The sequence below is a fragment of the Ornithorhynchus anatinus genome, unplaced genomic scaffold (genome assembly GCF_004115215.2).
Source record: "Ornithorhynchus anatinus isolate Pmale09 unplaced genomic scaffold, mOrnAna1.pri.v4 scaffold_264_arrow_ctg1, whole genome shotgun sequence".
In the NCBI taxonomy this organism is placed as follows: domain Eukaryota; kingdom Metazoa; phylum Chordata; class Mammalia; order Monotremata; family Ornithorhynchidae; genus Ornithorhynchus; species Ornithorhynchus anatinus.
The window spans coordinates 3382839-3408624 of NW_024396743.1; the positions used below are offsets into that span (position 1 = coordinate 3382839).

The 25786-nt window shown below is 60.6% G+C and overlaps 1 protein-coding gene across 1 annotated transcript in view; it reads left to right on the forward strand.

Annotated features, from left to right (window-relative positions):
• The window catches only part of BAHCC1 (BAH domain and coiled-coil containing 1), an 84075-nt gene that overhangs the window by 56108 nt on the left and 2181 nt on the right, over positions 1–25786 (forward strand). Inside the window, 18 exon segments of the mRNA XM_029056742.2 lie at positions 2604–3461; positions 5223–5343; positions 5345–5432; positions 5540–5676; positions 6621–6749; positions 12104–12215; positions 13481–13754; positions 16860–17057; positions 17953–18269; positions 18505–18612; positions 18758–18881; positions 19444–19558; positions 19995–20070; positions 20463–20571; positions 21861–21977; positions 22413–22586; positions 23389–24506; positions 25341–25577. Coding sequence (XP_028912575.1) covers positions 2604–3461; positions 5223–5343; positions 5345–5432; positions 5540–5676; positions 6621–6749; positions 12104–12215; positions 13481–13754; positions 16860–17057; positions 17953–18269; positions 18505–18612; positions 18758–18881; positions 19444–19558; positions 19995–20070; positions 20463–20571; positions 21861–21977; positions 22413–22586; positions 23389–24506; positions 25341–25577 — 4412 coding nt within the window.

Consider the following 25786-nt stretch of genomic DNA (forward strand, 5'->3'; position numbering starts at 1 on the left):
AGACAGGGAGGGAGAGAGAGGTCGGGCGTTCAAGAAAGGGTGAGAGATGCGGAGACGGGGCGGGAGATGGGCAGAGAGAGAGATGGGGAGAGAGAGAGAGGGAGATTGAAAGAGGAAAAGAGAGAGAGGGAGACTGGGGAGACAGGAAGGAAAAGGAGGAAGGAGACGGCAAAAGAGGGGAGAGGGAGAGATGACAGGGAAAGAGAAGAAGAGATGAGAGGGAGGCAGAAGAAGAGATAGGAGAGAAAATGAGAGGGAAAGAGGAGAGTTGAGAGGGAGTCAGGAGAGAAAATAAGAGGGAGAGGGAAGGAGAGATGAGGAGTGGGGTAGATGAGAGGGAGAGGGAAAATGAGAGGAAGAGAGAAGGAAAGAGGAGAGAAAATGAGAGGAAGAGGGAAGGAGAGAGGAGAGGGGAAAGAGGAGGGAGAAAATGAGAGGAAGAGGGAAGGAGAGATGAGAGGGAGAGGGAATCAATCAGTGGTATTTATTGAGTGATCACTGTGTGCAGAGCGCTAAGCGGAGAGAGGAAGGGGAGAAAGGAGAGAGACGTAAGGCGGGTCGGTGGCGGACACGGTGGAAAAGTGGCCCGGGGGAAGCGGAAACGGACAGGGCCCGTGAAGCAATCACCAGGGTGAGGCAGGGTGGCCCCGGGGCATATTGGCAGCCTCCGTCCCCTTGGGCCGCCGGGCACAAGGAAGAGGAAGGAGGAAACGGGCAGCCGAGGTGACATCCCTCGGGGGAAGGGGCCGGGTGCCCAGCCCTGAGCGGCGGCTCCTTCCCGCGGGCACGAGTGTCCGTGCCCGCCCTACCCGCGCCGGCCCGCTCTCGCCGCCAGCTCCCCGACGATGCCGTTTAATTCTCTCTGAATTAGGCCGACTGTTTACATTGGAAACCCACGTGATGGACATAAAACCGGTCCCAGTTTCACAATAAGCGGGCCGAGCCAAGCCAGGGTTTTTTTTTTTTTTCCCCCTCTCCAAGTTTTTTATTTTATTTTTTATTACAGTTAATGGGGCGTAATGCCTCTGACACCCAGCTGGTGTGTTCTGGTTCAGAGAAAACCCTGATCCGAACATCGTGCCCTTTCAGAAAAAGAAAATCGCCCTTTTGCCGGTCAGGGTGAGGCAGTGGCAGGGTTTTGGGGTTTTTTTAAAGCTATCTGTGAAGTGCTTACTATGGACCAGGCACTGGAATAAGCGCCGGGGTGGATTCAAGCTAATTAGGTTGGACTTTTTTCTTTTCGATGACATTTGTGAAGCGCTTACTATGTGCTAGGCACCTTACTAAGCACGGGGTAGGTACAAGCTAATTAGGTTGGACACAGTTTATTTATGATACTGGTTAAGCCTTTGCTATGTGCCAGGCACTCTTCTAAGCGTTGGGGTAGATACAGGTTAATTAGGTTGGACAGTTTTTTAAATGTTAGTTGTTAAGCGCTTAGTATGTGCCAGACACTGTACTAAGCACTGAGGTAGGTACCAGCTAATCAGGTTGGACGCGGTCCCTGTCCCAAGTGGGGCTCACAGTCTTAATCCCCATTTTACAGATGAGGGAACTGAGGCCCAGAGAAGTGAAGTGCTTTGCCCAAGATCACGAGGCAGACGAGTGGCAGAGCCGGGATGAGAAACCAGGCCCCGGAGAAGCTGGGGTTCGGGCTAAGGCTCCCCTTTGGGTGGGTGAAGCAGTGTAGCCCAGTGGATAGAGCCTCAGGCCTGGTGGGGGGGTCAGAGGACCTGGGTTCTAATCCCAACTCAGCCCCACCTCCAGTTCTCTATAGCTCCGTTACCTCATCTGTAAAATAATAATAATGGAGCTATTTATTAAACGCTTACTATGTGCCGGGCACTGTTCTAAGCGCCGAGGTAGATGCAAGATAATCGAGTTGGATGCGGTCTCTGTCCCACGTGAGGCTCACAATCTTAACCCCCGTTTTACAGAAGAGGGAACTTGAGGCCCAGAGAAGTGAAGTGACTTGCCCAGGGGCACACAGGGATTAAAGCTGCGAGCCCCATGTGGGACGTGGACTGGGTCCAACCTGATTAGCTTGGGTCTACCCCGCCCTTTAGTACGATGCCTGGCATATAATAAGCACTTACCAAATGCCAAAAAGTCCAAAAACATAGACGCAGGTCGCAAAGAGGAAAGTAGGGCCTCCTCAATCCAGTTGTACAGGATGGGAAACTGAGGAAGCGGAGAGGCCCGGTGGAAAGGTGGAGAGTCAGGAGACCCGGGTTTAATTCCCGCTCTGCCTCCGCCCTGCTGAAAAGCAGCAGCATCACCTCGTGGGAAGAGCCCGGAACTGGGAATGAGACGACCTGGGTTCTCCGCCGCTTCCCTGCCCGGTGACCCGGGGCCAGTCGCTTCCCTTCTCTGGGCCTCGGTCCCCTCGTCTGTAAAACGGGCGTGGAGACCGGGAGCCCCACGAGGGAAAGGGGACCGGGTCTAACCCGCTTCGCCTGGATCCACCCCAGCGCTCGGCACAGTGCCCGGCCCGTAGTAAGCGCTTAACAGACTATGGAGTTGGCTTGGGACGGGACGATGTGGTGGTGTAACGTAACGTTTCGTGCTCTCACCCCCGGCTTTCTTCTCTCTCTCCTCCGCAGATCTGCCGTCCGGGTACACCTACCCCGCGGTCGGCATGGGCTGCCCTCCTCCCCTCCCCCCCGACCTTCACTCAGCCGACCCCGCGGACCCCCAAAGTATGCAACCCGCCTCCGCGGGCACCGACCCCGAGCAGTCGCGGACGTTCCCGGCGGCCGAGCGGCCCCCCGGCCCGTCCGTCGCCCCGGCGGACGCCGGCCCGGCCGGGGGCCGGGTCCCCGAGGCCGGGGGGCCGAAGCCTCCGCCGGCCCCTCACCACCGCCTCCGCCACCCCCCGCACCGCCACCCCCTCCTCCTCCCCCACCCGAGGCCGCTCGGTTCCCCGGGGGAGCCGAAGGAGGCCCGCTACGGCTCGCTCCTGGACCCCGGAGGCCCGGAGGCCGAGAATCGTCGGGATTCTCCTCGGGGAGGGGAGCGGACGGAGGCGGGGGACGGCGGGGAGCCGGTGGAGGAGCCGGAGGAGGAGGAGAAGGGGCGGGCCGAGCCGGGCCCGGAGGGGAAGGGGCTCTCGGCCCCGGCCTCCCCCAAAGCCCCCGAGCCCGGGGTGCCGGGCCTCGCGGAAGAGGACGGTGACGGGGCCGAGCCGGAAGAGGAGGAGGAGGAAGAGGAGGAGGAGGAGGAGGAAGAAGGCTGGGACGACGCGCAGGAAGAAGCTCCCGGAGCCAAAGCGTGGCCCGGGTTGGACGCCCTGGTGGCCGCCGGCATCGACCTGGGCGATCTGCCCGCCCTCGGCCCGGCCCCGGCCGGTCCCCCCGCCCCTCCGGCCTGGCACCGGACCTCAGGGATGCCCGGGATCGCCCTGCTCAGCGAACTGGCCGACCTGGAGTTCCAGCGGCAGAGGTGCGAGGAAGCCAAAGAAGGTACAGACCCCTGCCGGCCCCTCTCCCGTCCCCCCGATTCCGTCCCCCCGGGGACGCCCCGCTGCCCCGGGAGAGGAGGGCGTGGCGGGCCGGGCTTGGGCAGCGCCCTTAATGATAATAATGACGATGGTACTCGTTCAGCGCTTACTATGTGCCGGGCACTGTTCCGAGCGCTGGGGTAGATACAGGTTAATCAGGTTGGAGAGCAGTCCCTGTCCCTCATGGGGCTCACGGTCTTCGTCCCCATTTTCCAGAGGAGGGAACTGAGGCCCAGAGAAGGGAAGTGACTGGCCCAAGGTCACCGAGCAGACAGGTGGCAGAGCCGGGATGGTCCTTCTGATCCCCAGGCCCCGGCTCTAGCCACTGGGCCGTGCTGCTCCCCTGGTCAGCTGGCCAATCCCCATCCAGCTCGGGGTCAGGAGGTCAAACGGGCCAGTCCCCGTTTCCCTCCCCAGCCTGGCGGGTCGAACCGGCCCTCGGAGCGCAGGTTTTGGGGGGGATTAAATTGGCCATTCAGCACCCGAGCCATCCCCACTTGCCTCCTCGGCCTAGGGGGGCGAACCCTCCCAATCCCGGTGCAGCAGGGAGCCGGACGGCGGCGGGAAGTGGGGGGAACTGAATGGGCCGTTCCCGTTTCCCCTCCCGGGCACGGGGGGGGGGGCCGAAGGAGACATCCAAAGCTACAGCCCGGCGGGGCCGCGGCGGGCAGACTGACCCCCGCCCTTTTGTCTCTCCCGGAACCGCCCCCGGCCCCCCGCCTCAAATCGCCCAAGCCGGGAGAGGGCCCTGAGGGCGCGGGCAGGGAGCCAGCGGCGGGGAGGCCCGGAACGGAAGCGGGCCCCTGCCATCCTTCTCCCGGGGCACGCGGAGAGACCCCGTCTCTCAGCAGTCCCCCCCGAGAGGAGGCGGCGAGCGGTCCGAGAAGCCCGAGGGTGTGAGGGCCGAGGTCAGGAGGTCAGCCCTGAGGCGGCTGGACCCTTCCCCACCCCCCCAGTCCGGGCCCTCCCAACCTCCCACCGCCGCCCCCCGGCTTCTCCTCCCTGGCCCGGTGGGGAAAGTGGGAGGAAAATCCCACCACAGAAGCCGACTCCTCCGACCTCCCTCAGGCGGGGGGAAGCCGCGTATTGTGTTTCGCCGATATTTATAGAAAGAAAATAACAAAGTCCTCACGGCTTAGCCGGCGTTTGTTTTCCCAACACATAAAACCCGCCAGCGCCGGCTGCCAACATCCTTCGGCTCCTTTGTGCCGCGCGGAGATAAAGTTAATTGTCAAGTTAATTTCCCCCGAAGCCCACGGGTCGGTCCTCCCCGCGCCCCACCCCTCGGCCCGGGCCGTCCCCTGGCCGCTCGGTCGCCGGGGCCGAGGGGTCGGGCCGGGCGGGTGGGGTGAGCAGAGAGGCCGCTGGGAGAGCACTGTACTGAGCGCCTGGGGGAGTCCGGTAGACCAATAGAACGGGCACCTTCCCTGCCCACGCCGGGCTCACAGTCCAGAGGGGCGGAAGCGAAGCGACTCGCCCAGGGTCGCTCGGCCGGCAAGCGACAGCACCTCCATCTGAACTCCAGGCCTCCCGGCTCCAGTGCTCTTCCCCCTCGTCCTGTTCCGTTGTCCTCTCCCGAGCGCTCGGTGCAGCGCTCAGCACAGAGTAAGCGCTCGGTGAATATCACTGACCAACCGAGTGGGGGTCCCGGGGGGCGGGGAGAGCTCACCGCCGGCCGGGAATGCGTCCGTTCGTCGTTCTACTGGCCTCTCTCTCCTTCCAGTTGAGGAAGAGGACTTGATGACGTTCAACCTCCAGCACCTGGCCACCATCGCCGCCGCCTGGTCCCTGGCCGAGGCCGCCAGCCGAGGGGGCGACCCCCCGGGGGGGGCCGGGGCCGGTCCCCCCCCCCGCCGGACCCCGCTGCTCCACCCCCAGCCCCCGGGTCCAGATCCTGCTCCGCAAGGGCGCCTGGACCCCCAAGATCAAGCCCGTGAGCCCCGGGGACCGGTGGGAGCGGAGCGGGGCCGTGTCCTCCAGCCCTAAAACCGCCGCCGGCCCCCGGCCCCGGCCCCCATCGCCTGGTTTCCCGTCCGGCAGGTCTGCCCCCTGAAGTCGGCCATCGACCAGCTGGACACGGAAGAGGTGGAGATGCGCGTGAGGTTGGCTGCCCTGCAGAGGTGCTACAAGGAGAAGCAGCGGGAATTGGCCAAACTGCAGCGGCGCCACGACCACGAGTAGGCCTCGCCCCGTTCAGTCAGTCGAATTTAGCGGGCGCTTACCGTGTGCGGAGCGCTGGACCGAGCGCTCGGGAGAGGACGCTGGGACAATCAAAAGACGCGTCCCCTGCCCGCCGCGAGCTGACAGTCTAGCGCCGACGGGCTCGAAGAGCTCAAACCCTCCGAGGCGTCTGACGACCCTCCCTGACCTAGCACGACTCTGGGCCTCAGTCCCCTCGTCTGTAAAATGGGGAATGGAGACTGTGAGCCCCACGTCCCCTTAGAACAATGCTCCAGCGCTTAGAACGGTGCTTGGCACGTAATAAGTGCTTAACAAATACCGTTAATATTATTATTATGCGGGACAGGGACTGGGTCCAACCCGATTCGCCTGTATCCACCCCAGCGCTTAGTAAAGTATCAGGCACGTAGTAAGCGCTTACCAAATCCCATAGTTGTTATTAGTAGTAATATTAATTGTAATGGTGCAGTGGAAATTGTATTTATTAAGCACTTTCTGGGAGTTACTGGCCGTAAACCTCGGGCCTGGGAGTCCTAATTCTAATCCCGGCTCCGCCGCTCGTCTGCTGTGGGACCTTGGGCCGGTCACTTCACCTCACAGTTCCCTCATCTGGAAAATGGGGATGAAGACTGTGAGCCCTCCTCTGGGGGACAGGGACTGGGTCCACCCTGACTAGCTTGTGTCTACGCCAGCGCTTCATACAGTGCCTGGCACGTAGTAAGCGCTTAAGAAATACAAAGAAGGGAGAGGGGAGAAAGGGCGTGGGGGTGACCAGGCGGAGGCCGTCCTCGGCCTCGTCCACCGGCGGGGGCGGAAGCAATTCCGTCGGAGTTTGGGGCCCGGGGGTCAGGGTGTTGGGTGCGAGAAGCGGCGGGGGGTGGCGGGTGGACCTGTCTCACCGCTCCTTCCCTTCCCCCCGCCCGCCCCCGGGGGGTCGCAGGCGAGAAGAGAGTTCGAGGAGCCCAGCCCGTCGCGGGCCGGGACGCCCCCGGAAGCGGAAGCACTCCAGCACGCCCCCCGCCCTCCGCCACGCCGGCCAGCCCCCCAAGTGCGACGCCAAGGCCGTCAGGTAAGCGGAGACCCCGAGCCGGGGGGCCGCCCGGGTTAGGTGACCCGTGGCTCGTGGCAGAAGGACCTGGGTTCCAATCCCGGCTCCGCCGCTCGCCTGCTGTGGCACCTGGGGCAAGTCACCTCACTGCTCTGGGCCTCAGTTTCCTCATCTGGAAAATGGAGACTAAGATCGAGAGCTTCATGTGGGCCAGGGACTGGCTCCAACCCAATTAACTCCTATCCGCCCCAGCGCCTGAACAGTGCTTGACACAGAGTAAGCGCTTCACAAACACCGTAATTATTATCATTATTATGGACGCGCTTCCAATCTAGAGGTGTTTGGTACGTGCTGCCTCCGCCCCAAGCAGCTTGACTCAGTGTACAGAGCACGGGCTTTGGAGTCAGAGGTCATGGGTTCGAATCCCGGATCTGCCACTTGTCAGCTGTGTGACTGTAGGCAAGTCACTTCTCTGTGCCTCGGTTACCTCATCTGTAAAATGGGGATGAAGACTGTGAGCCTCACGTGGGACAACCTGATTCCCCTTTGTCTACCCCACCGCTTAGAACAGTGCTCTGCACATAGTAAGCGCTTAACAAATACCAACATTATTATTATTATTATTATTACTGAGCAACTCAACCTAATCAGGCCGGACACCATTCCCGTCCCACATGGAGCTCACAGCCTAAAAGGGAGGGAGAACAGGGCCATCATCCCCGTTTTACGGGTGAGGAGACCGAGGGGCCGAGAGAAGTGAAATGACTTGCCCAGGGTCACCCCGACAGGCAGGGGATGGAAAAGAGCCCTTTTTCCGTAATTCCACCCGCTCCCTTCATTCATCCCCACACCACTTACGTCCACACCGGTCATTTATTTCTCTCTAGTCACGTCTGCCGCCCGCTCTAAGACCGTCGGCTCATTGTGGGCAGGGCACGTGTCTGTGATAGCGTCCTGTCGTCCTCCCCCGAGCGCCCGGTACGGCGCTCCGCCGCCGGCCGAGCGCTCAATAAATCCCGCCGACCGACCGGCCTCCCGGTCGCCAACGCCCCCTCCCCTCCGAGCCGAGCGCGAGGCAGCGTGGCATAAAAGCCTCTTTATCTGCGCCGTATAAAGTCATCGGTCACGCTGCAGTGGCGTTCATCGCTGCTAGCGTTCTGTTACTATCCATTATCCGCCCCGTTCAGTCCGTCCGCAAGCTCCCGGCTCCGTATAATTGTCCTTCTCTGCTACAAATTGCCTCTCCCGGCAAGCCCATTTACATAAATCCTCCGAGCTCCTCCAAACAGGATCGGAGCGAGCGCGTACGCGGGCCGCATCAATCCTGATGATTTGGTAATAATAGTTAAATCTGCACTAAATGGTTCCTTCAATTAAGACAGAGGGGGGGAAAAAAATTAATCTCCGGATTTTATGTCACAAAACATTAGCAAACGGAGTGAAGGTTAAGACGGGGACCCTCCTCTCTCAGCCCCCCCGGGTGGATCGATCCTAAGCGGGGAGACGTGGGGCGGAGGGGAGGGGGATGCGCCGCTTAGATCCGATTTGGGAAGGGAGAGATCGATCGATCGATGGGATTTATTGGGCGCAGCGCTTGGGAGAGTTCCCTATAACAGAGTGGGTAGGCGCTTTCCCCGCCCACGGCGAGCTTGCAGTCTAGGGGGAGAAATCCCATTCGTCCCAGTAAATCCCAGTTGACTGAAGCGGAGTTGCTGGTGGTGGGTGGGAGCGGTCCTTAGACGAGGGGCTATATCGGGATCGTCTGGAATCGAGGCCTATATATACTGTACTTTCAGGCATCATTTCTGTAGGATGTTACTAGAGAAGTGAGATGGAAAGTGTCAAGGTTTCTAGACTGTAAGCTCGTTTTCTAGACTGCAAGCTCGCTGGGGACAGGGAATGTTTCTGGTTATTGCTTTACTTTATTGGACTCTCCCAAACGCTTAGTCCAGTGCTTCGCGCACGATAAGCGCTCCATAAATACGTCAGAAATGAATCGAAAGGGCTGGCCCGCTCTCTCCTTACCGACGTCCCGGGGCCGACTTAGGAGACGGTTGTATGTGTCTGGTTTTCCTCCTGTTGTCCTCTCCCAAGTGCTTAGTACAGTGCTCTGCACACGATAAGCGCTCAATAAGTACAATTGAATGAATGAATGAATCAATCGATATACCAGACACCATGCTGCTTCTCTAGCAAGTTCCCTGCTCACGATGAACTGAAAGTCTGGGACCGGGGGGGTCCCAGAAGCTAGCGAACCCCTCAGGTTGAACCGTGGCTAATAGAGTGGACGGCGGATTTGGGTGGGGCTACCATTTTCCCCCACGGGGCTACTTGTGGGGTGCGGAGTTGGTGACGGCCCCAAGGCGGGGCAAGCGGCAGGCCTCGAACTGAGGCGCCGGGAGAGGATAGTTCCCACCCACGCCCTTCCGGAGAGCCAGGAAGGTGCCCCGGGACCTAGCCCGGCCCGCCGCTTGCCCCGCGGTCTTTCCGCATCCGAACCGGACTCCGGGGGGATCGCGGGGCCCGGGGAATCGTAGGAAGCAGCCCCGGCCTGGGCCCTGTGACGCGGGCTTCCGGGGAACCGTTCCCTCGGTCCTGGCGGGACAGGGGCGACGGAGACGCCCAGCAAACGCGGGGCGGTCCCCCCGTTTGCCGAGGGCGGAGGGGAGGACGGAGGAGGTGACCGTCCTCGAGGCCGGGGGACTCCGGGTCCTGGGTGTCCCGGGGAATGCCGGCCGGAGGGAGAATGGGGCTGCGGACCGGGAAGCTGCAGGGGCTGGGTTTGGGCCTCTTCCCGGCCTCGGGTGAGGCTGGGAAAGTTTTGCAGCTGCAGGAAGGGAGGGGCCCAGAGGGAGGAGGACGAGGAGGAGGAAATTTGGGGCGGTGGCCGCCTGGGGGGAGAGGGGCGGCTCTTGGCCCGTCCAGACCGAGGAGAATTTGGGAACCGGAGCCTCCCGGCTCAGTTGGGGAACCGCCCACGTCCGGCACCGCGGGCGGCCTGGCGTGGCGGGAGCCAGGAGTCCCCGCCGCCCAGCTCAGCCCAGCCCACGCCCCCCCAGATGAAGCAGGCCGTCCTCAGCACCACGGAGTGGGCCCTGCCTGATGAGCACTCGGGAGCGTCCAATAGAGTTGGTAGAGCTTCCGATCTGCTGGGGAAGGGAGCACTGTACTGAACGCTTGGGAGAGGGCAGAAGAGTTAGGAAGACAATCCTTATCCTCAAGGAGCTTTCAGCCCGCGTGGCCTAGGGGAAAGAGCCCGGGCCTGGGGATCCGAGGACCTGGATTTGAATCCCAGCTCCGCCATTTGCCTGCCGTGGGACCTTGGCCAAGTCGCTTCACTACTCTGGGCCTCAGTTTCCTCCTCTGCAAAATGGGGATTCCTTACCTGTCCTCCTTCCTACTTGGAGTTCCACGGGGGACCCAGACTGTGTCTGGCCTGATTATATTATACTTCGTTGGCATTTAGTACAGTGCTGAGTAAACGCTTAAGTACCACAATTATTCGAGATCCGGAGGGATAGAGCAGCAGCGGGATGTCGTGGCTAGAGCGGGGGCCTGGGAGTCAGAAGGTTCTGATCTCCGCTCCGGCACTCGGCTGCTGTGTGGCCTCGGCAAATCACTCCACTTCTCTGGGCCTCGGTTACCTCATCTGCGAAATGGGGGTTAAGACTTTGAGCCCTATACGGGACAGGGACTGTATCCAACCCGATTTGCTTGTATCCACCCCAGGGCTTAGTACGGTGCCTGGCACATAGTAAGCGCTTAACGTATACCATAATTATTATTATTATAGGGCCTTCTTTTCCAGCTAGCAAGAAGAAAGGGGGAATGTGTAAAAACCCGCAACAGCCCCCCCATGTTCCTTCTGCTCGACCTGAACTCGTTCCCTTGAACTGTTCTCTCTGCACATTTTCTCCCATGATCCTGGGAATTCCCACCCCCTTCTCCCAGCCCATCTGCCCCAGGAATTTGGCACCTGTGCCGAATTCTGGGAGCTGTGAACTGCAGCCCTGTAGCCTCTGGGCATATTTGGGGGAAGGGAAGAAATGGAGTTGGGGGCGAGGAAGGGAGACTTTTGAGTCATGGGCAGACCTGCGCTCTCCCCGCCCCTTGGTGTTTTTCTCTATTTCTCTTCTCCCCATCTCTGTTTCCCTCTCTTTCTCTTCTCTCTCCCCACCTTTCTCCCTCTCTATCTCTGCCCTTTTCCTCTCTCCCCTTCTCATCCTCTTTCTCTCCCTCCCCCCTCCTCTTCTCAATCAACCAGGGGTATTTATTGAGCACCTATTGCGTGCAGAGCACTGGACTAAGTGCTTAGGACAGTACAGTCCAGGAGAGTTGGTAGACAGGACCCCTGCCCACAAAGAGTTTAGAGTCTGCGGGGGGAGGCAGACATTAAAATAGATTAGGATTTTGGGGGGAAATAGAAGAGTCTTAGTTTAAGTATTGTGGGGCTGGAGTAAGTGCTTGGCACATAGTAAGCGCTTAACAAATACCATCATTATTATTGTTGTTATTATAAAGTGTTAAAGGAGCACACAGCCAATCCTAATAATAATAATAATGTTGGTATTTGTTAAGCGCTTACTATGTGCCGAGCACTGTTCTAAGCGCTGGGGTAGACACAGGGGAATCAGGTTGTCCCACGTGGGGCTCACAGTCTTAATCCCCATTTTACAGATGAGGGAACTGAGGCACAGAGAAGTTAAGTGACTTGCCCACAGTCACACAGCTGACAAGTGGCAGAGCTGGGATTCGAACTCAATCCTCCTTTACCTCATTCTCTCCTCCCCTGTCCATTTCTCCCTTTTCCTTTCTCTCCCTGTTTCTCATCTATTTTCACCTTTCTCTCTCTCCCATCTCTGCCTTCTCCCCATCTCTTTTTCTCTGTCTCACTTCCACCTCTTTCCTCTTCCTTTCTCCCTGTCCCATCTCCCCTCTTCGCATCTCTCATCTCTATTTCTACCTCTTTCTCCTCCCTTTCTCCCTCTCCTATCTCTCTCCTTGTCTCACATCTCTCTTTCCACCTCTTTCTCCTTTCTCCCTTTCCCAATCTCTAGTTCCACCTCTCTCTCTTTTCTCCCTCTCCCATCTCTGCCCCCTCTGTCTCCCATCTCTATTTCCATCACCTTCTCTCCCCTTTTCCTATATCTCTCCCCATCTCTTATCTCTGTTTCTACCTCTTCTCTTTCTCTCTCCCTTTTCTCTCTCATCTCTATTTCCACCTTTCTCCTTCTCCCCCCATCTCTCGTCTCAGTTTCCACCTCTTTCTCTCCCCGGCGCCCACCTGACCCCCCCAGCCGCCATGACCCGTTACCCCCACTGCCCCGTGGACTCGGGCCCCCAGCCCACTCTCCCTCTCTCTCTTGCTTTCCCAGATCCGTCAAGGCCAGCCTGACCCTCCTGTGCGCGGAGCTGCAGAGTGAAGGAGAGCCCAGGAAGACCCGGAAGTTGGACAAGGGGGTCTACGGTGGGATCAAGAACTCTCAGGTAGCCTCCCCCACAGACCAGAACGTCAAGACCGCTCCCCCGGCCCTTTCCTTCGGTTCCATATTCCCCCTTCCAGTCAAGGCTGAGGAGCGAGAATCGTTTGAGGCCTTTCCTTCACACTCCGTCCCTTCGATCGCATTTATTGAGCGGGTACCTTGTGCAGAGCACTGGACTAAACGCTTGGGGGAGGACGGTAGAACAATAAACTGACACGTTCCCTGCCCACGGCAAACTGACAGTCTAGAGGGGGAGAAGGAGGGGCTGAACCAGCCCCCATCCAGCCCGTTTGACACGTATCCACCCAGATCTAAGCTCTCAGTCCAGTGCTCTGCAAACAGGAAGCGCTCAATAAATGCGATTGAAATCCGGGCCCAGATTCGAGGTCCCGCCACAGCCTGGTTGGCACCGAAGCTTCGCTTCATCCCCCCTCTCCACACGGTCAGCTTTTCCCACGCGGCTCTGGCCCATCTCAGGAATGCCGGCAGGCGGGAGGTGAGGCGGCAGTTTGAGTCCAAACCCTGTGAGTTGCCTGTTTTTTCGAGGGGGGCTTCGCCCCGCGGACCCCCCTGCCCCCGTCTTGTGGAGAGGGGGTCTGAGCCTTGCTGCCGGGGCTCCCCTGCCCCCGGCTAGCCGAAGTGGAGCCGGGCTAACCTCCCCGCTTTAGACAAACAAACGCCAAGCCAGAGCCTGTGGTGAGCCGAGCGGTGGTCCTGCCCACGGCCTTCTGGGTGTTCTTGGCTTCCCCGCCCACCCACACGAAGCCCCGGGTGGGCCGGGCGGGGGATGGCTGGGGGGATGGCAGGGGGCCTCCGGCTGACCGGACGGTCCCGGATCTATCGGTGGTATTTATCGAGCCCCCGCTGCGTGCCGAGCACTGGAATAAGCGCTGGGAAGAGTCCGCTCCAACGGAATTGGCGGACCCGTGTCCCGCCCTCAGCGAGCTTACAGTCAAGGCGGAGAAGACGGGGATGGGATGCCAGGCCTGCCAGTTTCCAATCGCCCCCTTAGCCTGCCGGGCAGTGCCCTTTCTTCATCCAGAATTAGAGAAAGCACCGGGGCTAGTGAATGTGTATCGGGAAAACTCGCAGCGGAACCGACGTCCCCCCAAGAACGTGTGCATGGGGACAAGGGGCCCCCCGGATTCCCCCGCCCCCTCCCTCCCTCTCCAACCCACGGTGCCATTCGCGGGACTCCCGCCGACCCCCCGCCCGCAAGGCGCCGTGGGCCCGGAGTCGCCCACCCGGCCCCTTGTGTTGGCTTGGCAGGAGAAGATGCGCTGTAAGCCAAGCGGCTCCCAGAGGAAGCTGGCCTGCAAGGTGGCCCACAAGGTGTCCCAGCTGAAGCAGAAGGTCAAGGGCAAAGTACTGCCCGGCGGGCTGAGCCCCTTCCACCGGAAAGAAGCCAACCCCGGCAGCCAGATCCAGAAGTTATCTCGGGCCAAGAGCGCCAAGGCGGCGGCTAAATACCCGGCACTGGACGGAGACGGCAAGGACACCACAGAGTTCCAGGCCAAACCCACAGCGGGCGGAGCGGAAGCCGGTGAGGAGCCCCGGTGCCTCCTTTTTGATTTTTTATGGTATCTCTTAAGCGCTTACTATGTGGCAGGCGCCGAAGCGAGCGCTGGGGCAGATACGAGACCATTGGGTTGGACGCGGTCCGGGCCCCACGTGGGGCTCACGGTCTTAGTTTTACAGATGAGGCCCGGAGGAGTGAAGTGACTTATCCAGGGTCACGGGGCAGACGAGGGGAGGAGGCGGGATGAGAAAAGGGGTCCTACTAATTCCCGGGCTGGGAGACCCAGCTGGGGCGGGAAGGGGTGGGCCCGAGGGTCCCCAGGCTCTATGTGAATATCCAAAGACCCCCCGGGTGACGGAGCCTGAGGTGGGGGTGAGGAGACCCCCTGAGGGCGAAGCCCCCTCCCCACCTGGCCCTTGGGACAGAGCCTCTCCCTGTGTTCCTGGGCGCTTTCTGAGCCAGAGTTTAAATATCGGCTCCCGACCCCCCACCTACGACATGACCTCCGAGGACCCCGTGGATCCGGGAGGCGGGGGGGAGACTCAGGGTGCCCTGCTCCCCCCGAGAAACGTTCTCCTTTCAGGCCGCTTCCGGCCGAATCGGATGGACTTGGACAAAACGGTGGCCGGGGGATGTCCTCGCCCCCCACGCGCGAGTGACGTCACGCAGATCTCGGGGACCGGGGTCCGTCGCTGGCCACCCGGACCCCCGAGGGTCCCCACCCCAGGGGAAGGGAATTGGGGGGCTGCCTCTGGCCTGGAACGCCCTTCCCTCCTCACATCCGACAGACGGAGACTCTCCCTCCCTTCAGAGCCTTATTGAAAGCCCATCTCCTCTCAGAGGCCTTCCCTGACTGCGCCCTCCTCTCCTCTGCTCCCAGTCCCTTCTGCGTCGCCCTGACTCGCTCCCTTCATTCATTCCACCCCCACACCACTTACGTCTACGTCCGTCATATATTTATTTCCATTAACATCCGTCTCCCCCTCTAGACTGTCTGCTCCTTGTGGGCAGGAATGTGTCCGTTTACTGTTCTGATGTCCTCTCCCAAGCGCTTAGTCCAGTGCTCTGCACACCGTAAGCGCTCAATAAATACGACTGACGGGGGCTTGGATGCAAACGAGCGCTTAGTACGGTGCTTTGCACACCGCAAGCGCTCGATAAATCCCACTGAACGAACAAATGAATGAAGCAAACCCCGAGGAACCGAGTCCTTAAGTCCGGGAGGAAGAGAGGGCGGGTTTTGGAAAGGATTTGAGGAAACAGAATTTAAAAATAGCCCTTCCCTCTGCCCGGATACTTTTCCGTGCCGGGGGACCCGGGTCTGACCCAGCGACCTGCGGGATAATACGTCTTATCGGCCCGAGGGGGGGGGGGGCGGGGGGGAACCCCTAGAAACACAAGGCTGGGAAAATAGACGCTTCCTCTCTTTCCTCATCCCCCTGTCCACCCTCAAGACCTCTCGCCGAAACAACAAAAGGAGGTTGTCGACGCAAGGGGGGCAGTGGGGGAGGCGTCCGGAGGAGAGGAAGCAGGAAACAGGAAAGAGGAAATACTCTGGGTAGGAGCTGCCGTCCCCTTCTCCGCAGCATCCATCCATCCTCCCGCCTTCCTTTGTTCATTCATTGGTACTCCGTGAGACCCTCCTGAGGGCCGAGCACCGGTTTAAGCCTCGGGAGAGTCCAGCGCCACGGAGCTCGTGGACGCGATCCTTCCCCTTGAGGAGCCGTGACAGGCTGCTGTGTGCAGAGCACTGGGCTGAGCGCTTGGGCAATCCCCGCCCTTAAGGAGCTCACGGTTAAACGGGGGCCAGTTTAAGCAGCCTCAGCACGCCTCTTCGGTGGGAGCGGGAGAAAAAAAAAGAAAGCGTACAATAGTAATAATAACCGTGGTATTCGTTAAGCGCTTACTAGGTGCCAGGTCCCGTACTAAGCGCTGGAGTAGATAGAAGCAAATCATGTTGGACACAGGGCCTGTCCCACGTGGGGCTCCCAGTCTCAATCCCCATTTTCCAGATGAGATCACTGAGGCCCAGAGAAGTGACTTCCCCAGGGTCACACAGCAGAAAAGTGGCCAATCCGGGATTAGAACCCAGGTCCTTCTGACTCCCAGGCCCGAGCGCTTACTGTGGGCAAAGCCCTGTACTAAACGCTTGGAAGAGTACAGTGTAACAATGAAGAGATCCATTCCCTTCCCACAGTGGGGGAGAGACAGAGTCGAGAGGGGAGACAAACACTCTGAACGGAGGCCACTCACTCCCCCCCAAGTCATCAGCCAGTGGTATTTATTGAGTGCCTCTTGTGGGCTTGGGAGAGTACAGAGCGAGAGTGACTTAGGGGCTAGAACGCGGAGCTGGACGTCAGAAGGACCTGGGTTCCAATCCCGGCTCCGCCACGGGCCTCCCGTGTGAACTTGAGCAAGTCACTTCACTTCTCCGGGCCTCAGTTGCCTCATCTGCAAAATGGGGATGAAGAGTGTGAGCCCCAACGTGGGACAGGGACTGTGTCCAACCTAACTTAGATCTACCCCAGTGCTTAGAACAGTGCTTGGCATATAGTATAGATTATGCATATATGCGTGGTTTAGTGGAAAGAGCCCGGGCTTGGGAGTCAGAGGATGTGGGTTCTAATCCCGGCTCCGCCAACTCATCAGCTCTGTGACCTGGGGCAAGTCACTTCACTTCTTGGTGCCTCCGGTCCCTCATCTGTAAAATGGAGATGAAGACCGTGAGCCTCACGTGGGACAACTGGATAACCTTGTATCTACCCCAGCGCTTAGAACAGTGCTTGGCACATAGTAAGCGCTCAACCAATACCATCATTATTATTATTATATATGTATATACCTGTATCATGTATATATCTGTATCATGTATATATCTGTGATTTATCTATTTATATTAACGTCCGTCTTCCCCTCTAGACTGGGAGCTCGTTATGGGCAGGAAAGTGTCTGTTGCTTGCTATGTTGTCCTCTCCCAAGCATGTAGCCCAGTGCTTTGCACACAGTGAGCACTCAATAAGTACGACTGAATTAATGTAATTAGCGTTTAACAAATACCGTCATTATCATTATCATCATTAATAGTCGGTGGACACGGCAACTTACAAACCCTCATCTCTCCCATCCCAGGCAGCGACCGGGCTGGGGAGGAGGAGGACAGCGAAGACAGCGAGGGTCTCCTCGGCAAGAAGCCCCCGCCGAAGGACCCCGGGCCCCTCCTCCACCCGGGCCCCAACGCCGCCAAGCTGGGACCCTCCCCGTCCTCAGTGGTCAAGATGGAAGCCAACCAGAAGGCCAAGAAGAAGAAGGAGAGGCAGGGCTTGCTAGGTAACGGAGGAGGCGGGGAGGCCAGGCTGGGCCTCGTCTCCGCGCGGGGTCCGAAAGCGAGCCCGGGCCTGGGCGTCTCACCCCGGCTCCGCCTCTTGCCCGCCGTGTGACCCTGGGCAAGTCGCTTCACTTCTCTGGTCCTCGGTTCCCTCATCTGTAAAATGGGCGTGGACAGGGCCCGGGCCTGCGAGTCAGAAGGACCCGGGTTCTAGGCCCACTTGTCCGCTGGGAGACCTTGGGCAAGTCGTTTCTCTGGTCCTCGGTTTCCCCCATCTGTAAAGTGGGGATGGAGACTGCGAGCTCCACGTGGGGCAGGGAGTGTCTCCAACCTGATTAGCTAGGCAGTCCGGTGCCTGGCACTTAGTAAGCGCTTAACGAATACTGTGGAAAAAAATAATACCTGTGCTCCTTCCCACTCGGAATAAAAAGTAATGGTGTTTGTTAAGTACTTCCTAGGTGCCCTAGGGTAGATATAAGGTAATTAGGCTGCCCCACGTGGGGGCTCGCAGTCTTCATCCCCATTTTCCAGATGAGGTAACCGAGGCCCAGAGAAGTGAAGTGATTTGCCCAAATTCACTCAGCTGACCAGTGGCGGAGCCTGGATTAGAACCCACTACCTCTGTCTCCCCAGCTCCCGCTCTCTCACATGGAGCAGGAACTGTGTCCCGATCCCATCATCTTGCATCCACCTCAGTGCTTGGCGTAGAGCGAGCGCTTTAGAAAACCCGGGTCGTCCCCTCACCTGCTGCGAGACCTCGGGCCTGTCGCTTCGCTTCTCCGGGCCTCGGTTTCCTCCTCCGTAAGATGGGGATCCATTCCCCCTCTAGACGGGGCCGGGGCCCGACCCGGGGCTCGACAGATTCCCCGCTCATCCTCTCCATTCCCCTCTCCTCAGGCTCGTGCCGGATCTCCAGCCCCGAGGGGGAGGTCAAGATCAAGAGACGTCCGGCCAGGCCCGGGGTGGAGGCGGGGCGTTTGGAACAGGCCGCCCTGCTCAGGCGCCCGGGGGTCTGCGAAGGGAAAAAGAAGCTGAAGGGGAAGACGAGGTGCGGCCTACAGCAGCCCCTGGGCCCCGAGTCCGGCCCGGCCGGGGGTCACCCCCTCCTCGGCCAGGCCCGAGCCTTTACCTCACGGGAGGAGAGCGGGAAGATGGCCAGCGAGCGCCTGAAGAAAGCCACCAGGAAAAGCAAAGTCCTGCAGTCCGCCTTGAGGGTGAGGAGGATTCTGGAAAAGGGCGTGGGAAGCCAGAGGAGGGACCCCCACCCCCAACCGCTCCCCTCCCCGGCCCCCCGCTCTCCCGAAGGTCAGGGGGCGACGGGGCCCCGTCCAGGTCTGGCGTCCCGGGCCACCGGTGGTGGTGTCCACGCGGGTCCTCCCCCCGGGGTGGGCTCGGAGGAGCGGGGTTCGATCCTGACGCCGGGTCCCCCCTCACCCTCGCCCCCGACAGCGGAAGAACGGGGCTCTCTCCATCACCCTGTCGCCCCGAAATGCCAAGAGCATCCTGGGAAAGGGGAAGAAGCTGGCCAAAGTGAAGGGCAAAGCCGTCAGCAAGCAGGTAGGCCTTCAGCCTCCCTCCCGTGGGAGACTGTTCTACCCCGAATCCTGGGCTTGGGGAGGGGGGAGATCCAGTCCCACCCCCACCCCCCAGCCCCCAAAGGAGGCCCTTGGGGAATCTGACCCCAGCGACCCCCCCCCCCCAGGGCAAAGGTCGTGCGGTGAGCCGGCTGCTGGAGAGCTTCGCCGTGGAGGACGATTTCGAGTTCGATGACAACAGCAGCTTCTCGGAGGAGGAGGAAGCCAGCGGGGAACAGGCCTCAGTCCACGGTGAGGCCCCAGGCCGGATCTCGGGGAACCCCCGCCGCCCCCACCCCGGCAGAGTGGGTAGACCCCGGGCCCGGGAGTCAGAAGGACCTGGGTTCCGCCACTCGCCTGCTCCGCGACGTTGGGCAACTCGCTTGGCTTCCTCTGGGCCTCAGTTGCCTCGTCTGGAAAATGGGGGCACGCAGGGACCGTGTCTACCCCGACTGGCCTGGATCCACCCCAGCGCTTAGTTCAGTACCTGGCACGTAGTAAGCGCTTTAAAAAAAAAGCCACAATCAGTATTATCATCATCCAGGGAAGGGGGAGCCGTGAGGGGCTGTGGGGAAAAGCCGCAGCCCGTGGGGTGAGGGGCGGGGGGGACCCGAGGGGGAGGGTCTACGTAGCCGATACGCGTGGGGCCTCCGTCGGGTGGCGGATTTAGTTTTCTTAAACGGGCCGACGAGCTCGCTGACACCTTCCTGTTGGGGTGCATCTCGGGCCTTGAGGCGCCCCAGTTCTCGGGATCGGGGGGCGGGCGGGGGGTGGTACTCCCAGAGTGACCGAGGACCCCCTCTTTGCTTTGCAGCTCAGTCGTGCACCATCCACAAGGAAGACCTGCAGGATGGTTTGCACGTCCTCATTCCAAAGGAAGATTGCCTTCTCTACGCCGGCAGCGTCAAGGCCCTGCAGCCTCCCGACATGTGAGAGACAGGGGAGAGACGATTGGGGGAGAGACAGTTGGGGGGAGAGACATTTGGGGATGTTTGGGGGGATGGAGAGAGCAGGGATCCGAGGAAGAGGGGGAAGCGGCGTAACCTAGCCGAGAGAGCCCATGCCTGGGAGTCCCAAGGACCCGCGTCCATTCATTCCATCGTATTTACTAAGCGCTTATCGTGGGCGGAGCACTGTACTAAGCGCTCGGGAGAGTACAGTGCATCAATAAGCAGACGCCTTCCCCGCCCACATGGAGGAGCTAATGACCGACCGCTCCCGGGGGACGGTCGAGGCAGCGGCGGCCCTCGAGGAGCTCGCGCCGCACGAGCAGGGCACCGAACGAGCTCCGGGAGAGCAGGGGAGACGAGGCCGCCCCGTCGGCCCGCTCCCTTACAATGCGCTCGTTCCGATCCCCACCTCCAGCTACACCATCGTCATCGAGGGGGAGAGAGGACATTGGCAGAAAACCTACTCCCTGGAGCAGCTGCTGCAGGAAGCGGTGAGTCCCCTTCCCGGAAAAACATCCCGTCGCTCCCCCCGTTCCAGAATGCCGTTGGCCCGGGTCTCCGCCGACCGCCCCGTCCTCCCCAGACACAGCCGGGGAAGACTCTCCACCCGTTGGATCGTATTTATTGAGCGCTTACCGCGCGCGGATCAGTGGACTGAGAGCTCGGGAGAGTCCGATGCAACGATAGTGTCGTCTAAATCGTCTTGTTCATTTGTATCGACGCCCCTCTCCCTGCTTCTCGGCTGTCAGCTCGCTGTGGGCAGAGCGTGTCGGTTTATGGTCGTTTTGGACTCTCCCAAGGGCTGAGTCCAGCGCTCTGCGCACGGTAAGCGCTCGATAGGATCGAGCGATTGAACGGACGACCTCTTCGTTCGCCCCTCCAGGTCCTTGACATCAGACCCCAGTCGAGCCGCTTCCTCCCCCCCGGAACTCGAGTCTGTGCCTACTGGAGTCAGAAGTCCTGCTGCCTCTACCCCGGCAACGTCGTCAGAGGTGAGGGGAGGGGGCTCCCCCGAACCGGGAGACACCCCCGCCTTGATCCAGGGACTGGGCTGGAGGGAGAGAGAAGCAGTGAGGCCTAGGGGAAAGAGCATGGGTTTGGGGTAAGCACTGTTCTGTTCTAAGCATTGGGATGGAAAACAAGATAATCGGATTGGACAGCGTCCCTGTACCACATAAGGCGCTCAGTGTCCACCCCCATTTTACAGATGAGGGAACCGAGGCCCAGAGAAGCCAGGTGACTGGTCCACGGTCACACAGCAGACAAACGGCGGGGTCGGGATTAGAACCCGGGTCCCCCCCGACTCCCAGGCCCATGCTCTACCCATTGGACCGCACTGCTTCATTATTATTATTGATGTGATGTACTATTATTCTTATCTCTCCATTCATCCAGCCCCACAGCACCTATATGCGTAACTGTCATTTATTTATTTATATTAATGTCCGTCTCCCCCTCTAAATTAATAACGATGCCATTTGTTAACGCTAAGTGCCGGGCACCGTTCTAAGCGCTGACGTAGATTTAAGGTCATTCGGTTGGACACAGTCCCTGTCCCACATAATAATAGTTATAATAATGATATCTGTTAAGCGCTTACTAGGCGCCGAGCACTCTTCTAAGCGCTGACGTAGATTTAAGGTCATCCGGTTGGACACAGTTCCAGTCCCACATAATAATTAATGGTATTTTCTAAACGCTGACTAGGTGCCAGGCACTGTTCTAAGCACTGGGGGAGCTACCAAGTAATCAGGTTAATAATAATAATGTTGGTATTTGTTAAGCGCTTACTATGTGCCAAGCACTGTTCTAAGCGCTGGGGTAGACACAGGGGAATCAGGATGTCCCACGTGGGGCTCACAGTCTTAATCCCATTTTACAGATGAGGTAACTGAGGCACAGAGAAGTTAAGTGACTTGCCCACAGTCACACAGCTGACAAGTGGTGTTGTCCTTCATGGACTCACAGTCTTAGTCCCCGTTTTCCAGATGAAGTCACTGAGGCCCGGAGAAACTAAGCGACTTGCCCAAAGTCACACAGCTGCCAAGTGGCAGGGCCGGGATTCGAACCCACCATCTCCTACTCCCCGGCCCGGGCTCTTTCCGCTGCGCCGCGCCGTTTCTCTAGGCCGTGAGCTCGTTGCGGGCGAGGAACGAGTCGGCTCGTCGGTCTCTGGCCCTCTCCCAAGCGCTGAGTACAGCGCTCCGCACACAGTGAGCGCCCAGTAAATACGACGGAACGAATGAGTCGTTATTTACCCCTTCCCCCTCGGCCCCTCCAGGTGCTTCCGGCAGCGAAGACGACCTGGATTCGGTGGTCATTGAGTTTGACGACGGAGACACGGGGCACATCTCCGTTTCTGATATCCGCCTGCTGCCTCCGGACTTCAAGATCCCGTGTGAGTTCCCCTTCCCCCCCCCCCCCCCCCGCTTTTCCCAACCCCCATTCTGGAGTCAGACGGCGGGAAAATCTCCCCCCGGAGACCAGCCGATCAGTCGGATTTATCGAGCGCTTCCCGTGAGCACAGCACTGGGCTAAGCGTGCGGGAGAGGAAAGAACAGAGTTCGTAGACACATTCCCCGCCGACATCGAGCTTACCTAACAACATTATGGTGTCGGTTAAGCGCTTACTGTGTGCAGAGCGCTGTACTGAGCGCTTGCAAAGTACAGTTAGAGCCAATCCCCGCCCACCGTGGGCTCACAGTCTAGAAGGGAGGTGCTTAGTACAGAGCTCTGCACACAGTAGGTTACAAGCTCCTCGAAGGCAGGGATCGTATCCGATAACGCTGCACCTTACCGAGCGCTGGGATGATGACGGTGGCTTCGTTTCCAGGCATGGACCCCTCCCCGGCCCTGCTGATTTCCGGCAGTTGCCGTAGAAACAAGAGGCCCCCCAGCGACGCCCCTCCCCCCGGCGAGGCGGCCCCCCGGTTGTCCCCCGAGATCCGGGACGGGCCCGAGCCCCCCAAGAACTTGGGGAAGAAGCCCATCGCCAAGGAGAAAGCTGGTACTTGGCGGGGGGCCGGGCCGGGGGGGCGGCGAGTCACCGGGTCCGGGGTGGGTGAACAACGTACATCGGGGCGTCAGCGTGGAGGGGGAGTCGTCTCTCTGGGAGAAGGGGGTGGGGCGGGGGTCAAAAGTTAAGGCAAAAAAAAAGGGGGGCCACCAGCGGGCCATGGGGCTGGAGAGAGCTTAATCGGGGAAGCCCTCCAGGAGGAGGTGTGCCCGTCAAGGCAAGTGGGAGGTCTGGGTCGTCTTGTCCTCGTTCATTCACATTTATTGAGCGCTTACTGTGGGCGGAGCACTGTACTGAGCGCTTGGGAGAGGACGACGCGACAATAAACAGACTCATTCCGTGCCCACAGCGAGGTCCCAGTCTAGAGGGGGAGACGGACATGAAGGGAAATAAGGAAAAGACGGATGTGGACATAAGCGCCCCGGGGCAGGGAGAGAGAGGGGAGGAATAGAGGGAGCCAGCCGGGGCGACGCAGAAGGGAGCGGGAGAAGAGGAAAGGAAGGTGCAGTCAGGGAAGGCCGCTGGGAGGAGAGGGGCCTTGGCGCTTACTGCGGGCAGCGCGCTCTGCCGAGCGCTCGGGAGAGGACGATGCGACAGACACGTTCCCCGGCCGCCGACGGGCTCCCGGTTGGCATTCAGACCCCCGCCTGGCTCTGTGGGCAGAGCGGGTGGGCGCCAGTGGGGCGGAGGTCAAAGGGTACCCGGGGGGGGGGGATGCCGGGCAGAGGGGGTGCCAAGCAGGGGGCGGGGGGAGAGGGCACCGCCCCGACGGGCCTCTTCTCCCGCCCCGCAGGCAAAGCGGAGGCGCTGACCTCGGGCGCCAAGACGCCGGGGGCCGTGGTGACGAATCACTTCCTGGGGCGGCGGGGCGGCCCCCTGCTCAGCTGGTCGGCCGTGGCCCAGACCAAGCGGAAAGCGGCCGCCAAGGGCACGGGCCTCCTGCAGAACGTCTTCCAGCTCAACGGCAGCTCCAAGAAGCTCCGGGCCCGGGAGCCCCTCTTCCCCGTCCACCCCCTGCCCGCCCCCGTCTTCGGCAACGGCTTCGGCGCCGACTCCTTCAGCAGCCTGGCCAGCTCCTACGCCCCCTTCGCGGGCGGCACGGGGCTGGCGCTCCCCGGCGGCGCCCACAGGCTCCTCAGGGCCAAGAAGGAGGCGGAGAAGGCCGGGAGGCGGAAGGCGGGGGTGGCCGGGGGGGAGTTCCTGGTCAAACTGGACCACGAAGGGGTCACCTCGCCCAAGAACAAGAACTGCAAGGCCCTGCTCATGAGCGACAGGGACTTCGGGCCCAAGCTGGGCCGCCCCTCGGCCGCCCCCGGCTACCCCCACCCGGGCCTGGTGGGCAAGGAGAAGAAGGGCCGGCCCCCGGTCCACCCGATGCCCATGGGGCTGGCCCTGAGGAAGTTCGCCGGCCACGACTACGCCCTGCACTGCGACAGCGACTGCCACAGCTCCTACTCGGACGAGGACGGGGACCAGCTGGCCGCCAACGGGCCCTCCCGCTTCCTCGGCCACCTGTCCGGCTCCTCCTCCTCGTCCGTGTCCTCCTCGTCCTCCTCGTCCGGCTCCGTGTCCACCTCCAGCCTCTGCTCGTCGGACAACGAGGACTCGTCCTACAGCTCGGAGGACGAGGCCTCCGCCCTCCTGCTCCAGACCTGCCTCACCCACCCGGTGCCCGCCCTGCTGGCCGGCCCCGAGGCCCTGAGGGCCAAAGGGGGCCCGGGGCGCTGCTTCCTGGCCAAGGCGGCCGCGGCCGACGGCAAGGGCAAACTGAAGCGCAAGGAGCCCCTGAGCTTCTCCAAAGCCAAAGAGCTTTCCCGACGGCAGCGGCTGCCCTCCGTGGAAAATCGGCCAAAGATCTCCCCCTTCCTGCCGGCCCAGCAGCTGTGGAAGTGGCTGGGCAACCCTACTCAGGTACGAGCTGGCCGCCCGCCCCCGCCCCCCGCTTTCTCCGCGCGGCGTCCGGGACGCGCCAGGCCCGCTCCCGAGCGCTGAGAAACAGCGGGGCCTAGCTGACGGAGCCCCGGCCTGTCAGAAGCTTGCGGCTTCTCATCCCGGCTCTGCCACTTGTCTGCTGTGTGACTTTTCGGGGGGAGAAATTTATTAAAAAATCGCTTCGTTTCCCTGGGCCTCAGTTTCCCCCCTGTAGAATGGGGATTAAGACCGCGAGCCCCACGTCGGACAGGGATCGTGTCCAACGCCATTTGCTTGGATTCACCCCGGCGCTTACTACAGGGCCCGGCCCACAGCAGTAATAACGATGGCACCCGTTAAGCGCGTCCCAAGGGCCGAGCACTCTTCTAAGCGTGGGGGTAGATCCGAGGTCATCAGGTTGTCCCACGTGGGGCTCACGGTCTTCATCCCCATTTTTCAGATGGGGGAACTGAGGCACAGAGAAGCTAAGTGGTTTGCCCAAGGTCACGCGGCAGACAGGCGGCGGAGCCGGGAGCCACGTCCTCTGACTCCCAAGCCCGGGCTTTTGCCACTAGGCCATGCTTAACAAATACCAGAATTAACTAATTAGCGTAGCGCTTAGAACAGTGACTCCCAGGCCCGGGGTCTATCCGCTAGGCCATGCTTAACAAATACCAGAATTCATCAATTAACCTAGCGCTTAGAACAGTGACTCCCAGCCACGCTGCGTCCCCGGCCCCCTGCCCCTCTCCGCGTAGCCCTCCCGCCCGCCGCGCTGACCGTCCCGTGGTCTCTCCGTCTCCCGCCCCCTCCCCATCCCGCCTGTCTCCGCAGAGGCGGGGCGTCAAGGGGAAGGCCAGGAAGCTGTTCTATAAGGCCATCGTGCGCGGGAAGGAGACGCTTCACGTTGGAGAGTGCGCCGTCTTCCTGTCGGCCGGAAGGCCCAACCTGCCCTACATCGGCCGCATCGAGAGCATGTGGGAATCCTGGGGGAGCAATATGGTGGTCAAGGTCAAGTGGTTCTATCACCCCGAGGAGACCAGGCTGGGGAAACGGCAGAGCGACGGGAAGGTGAGCCGGTCTCCCCCACCGCCCCGGGTCCCTTCGGGGCAGGGAGTGGGTGACGGGCGGGGGCTTCGTTAGTTTCCATCCCGGGAATCGAAATCGGGTCCGGAGGGATGGGTCGGAAGGCGGGGGCGCTCCGGGGGCGGACGGGACCCGGTGAGGCTAGACGGCGATGCCGTTTAGCCCGTTACCAAAGCTCCACCCCAGCGGAAGCT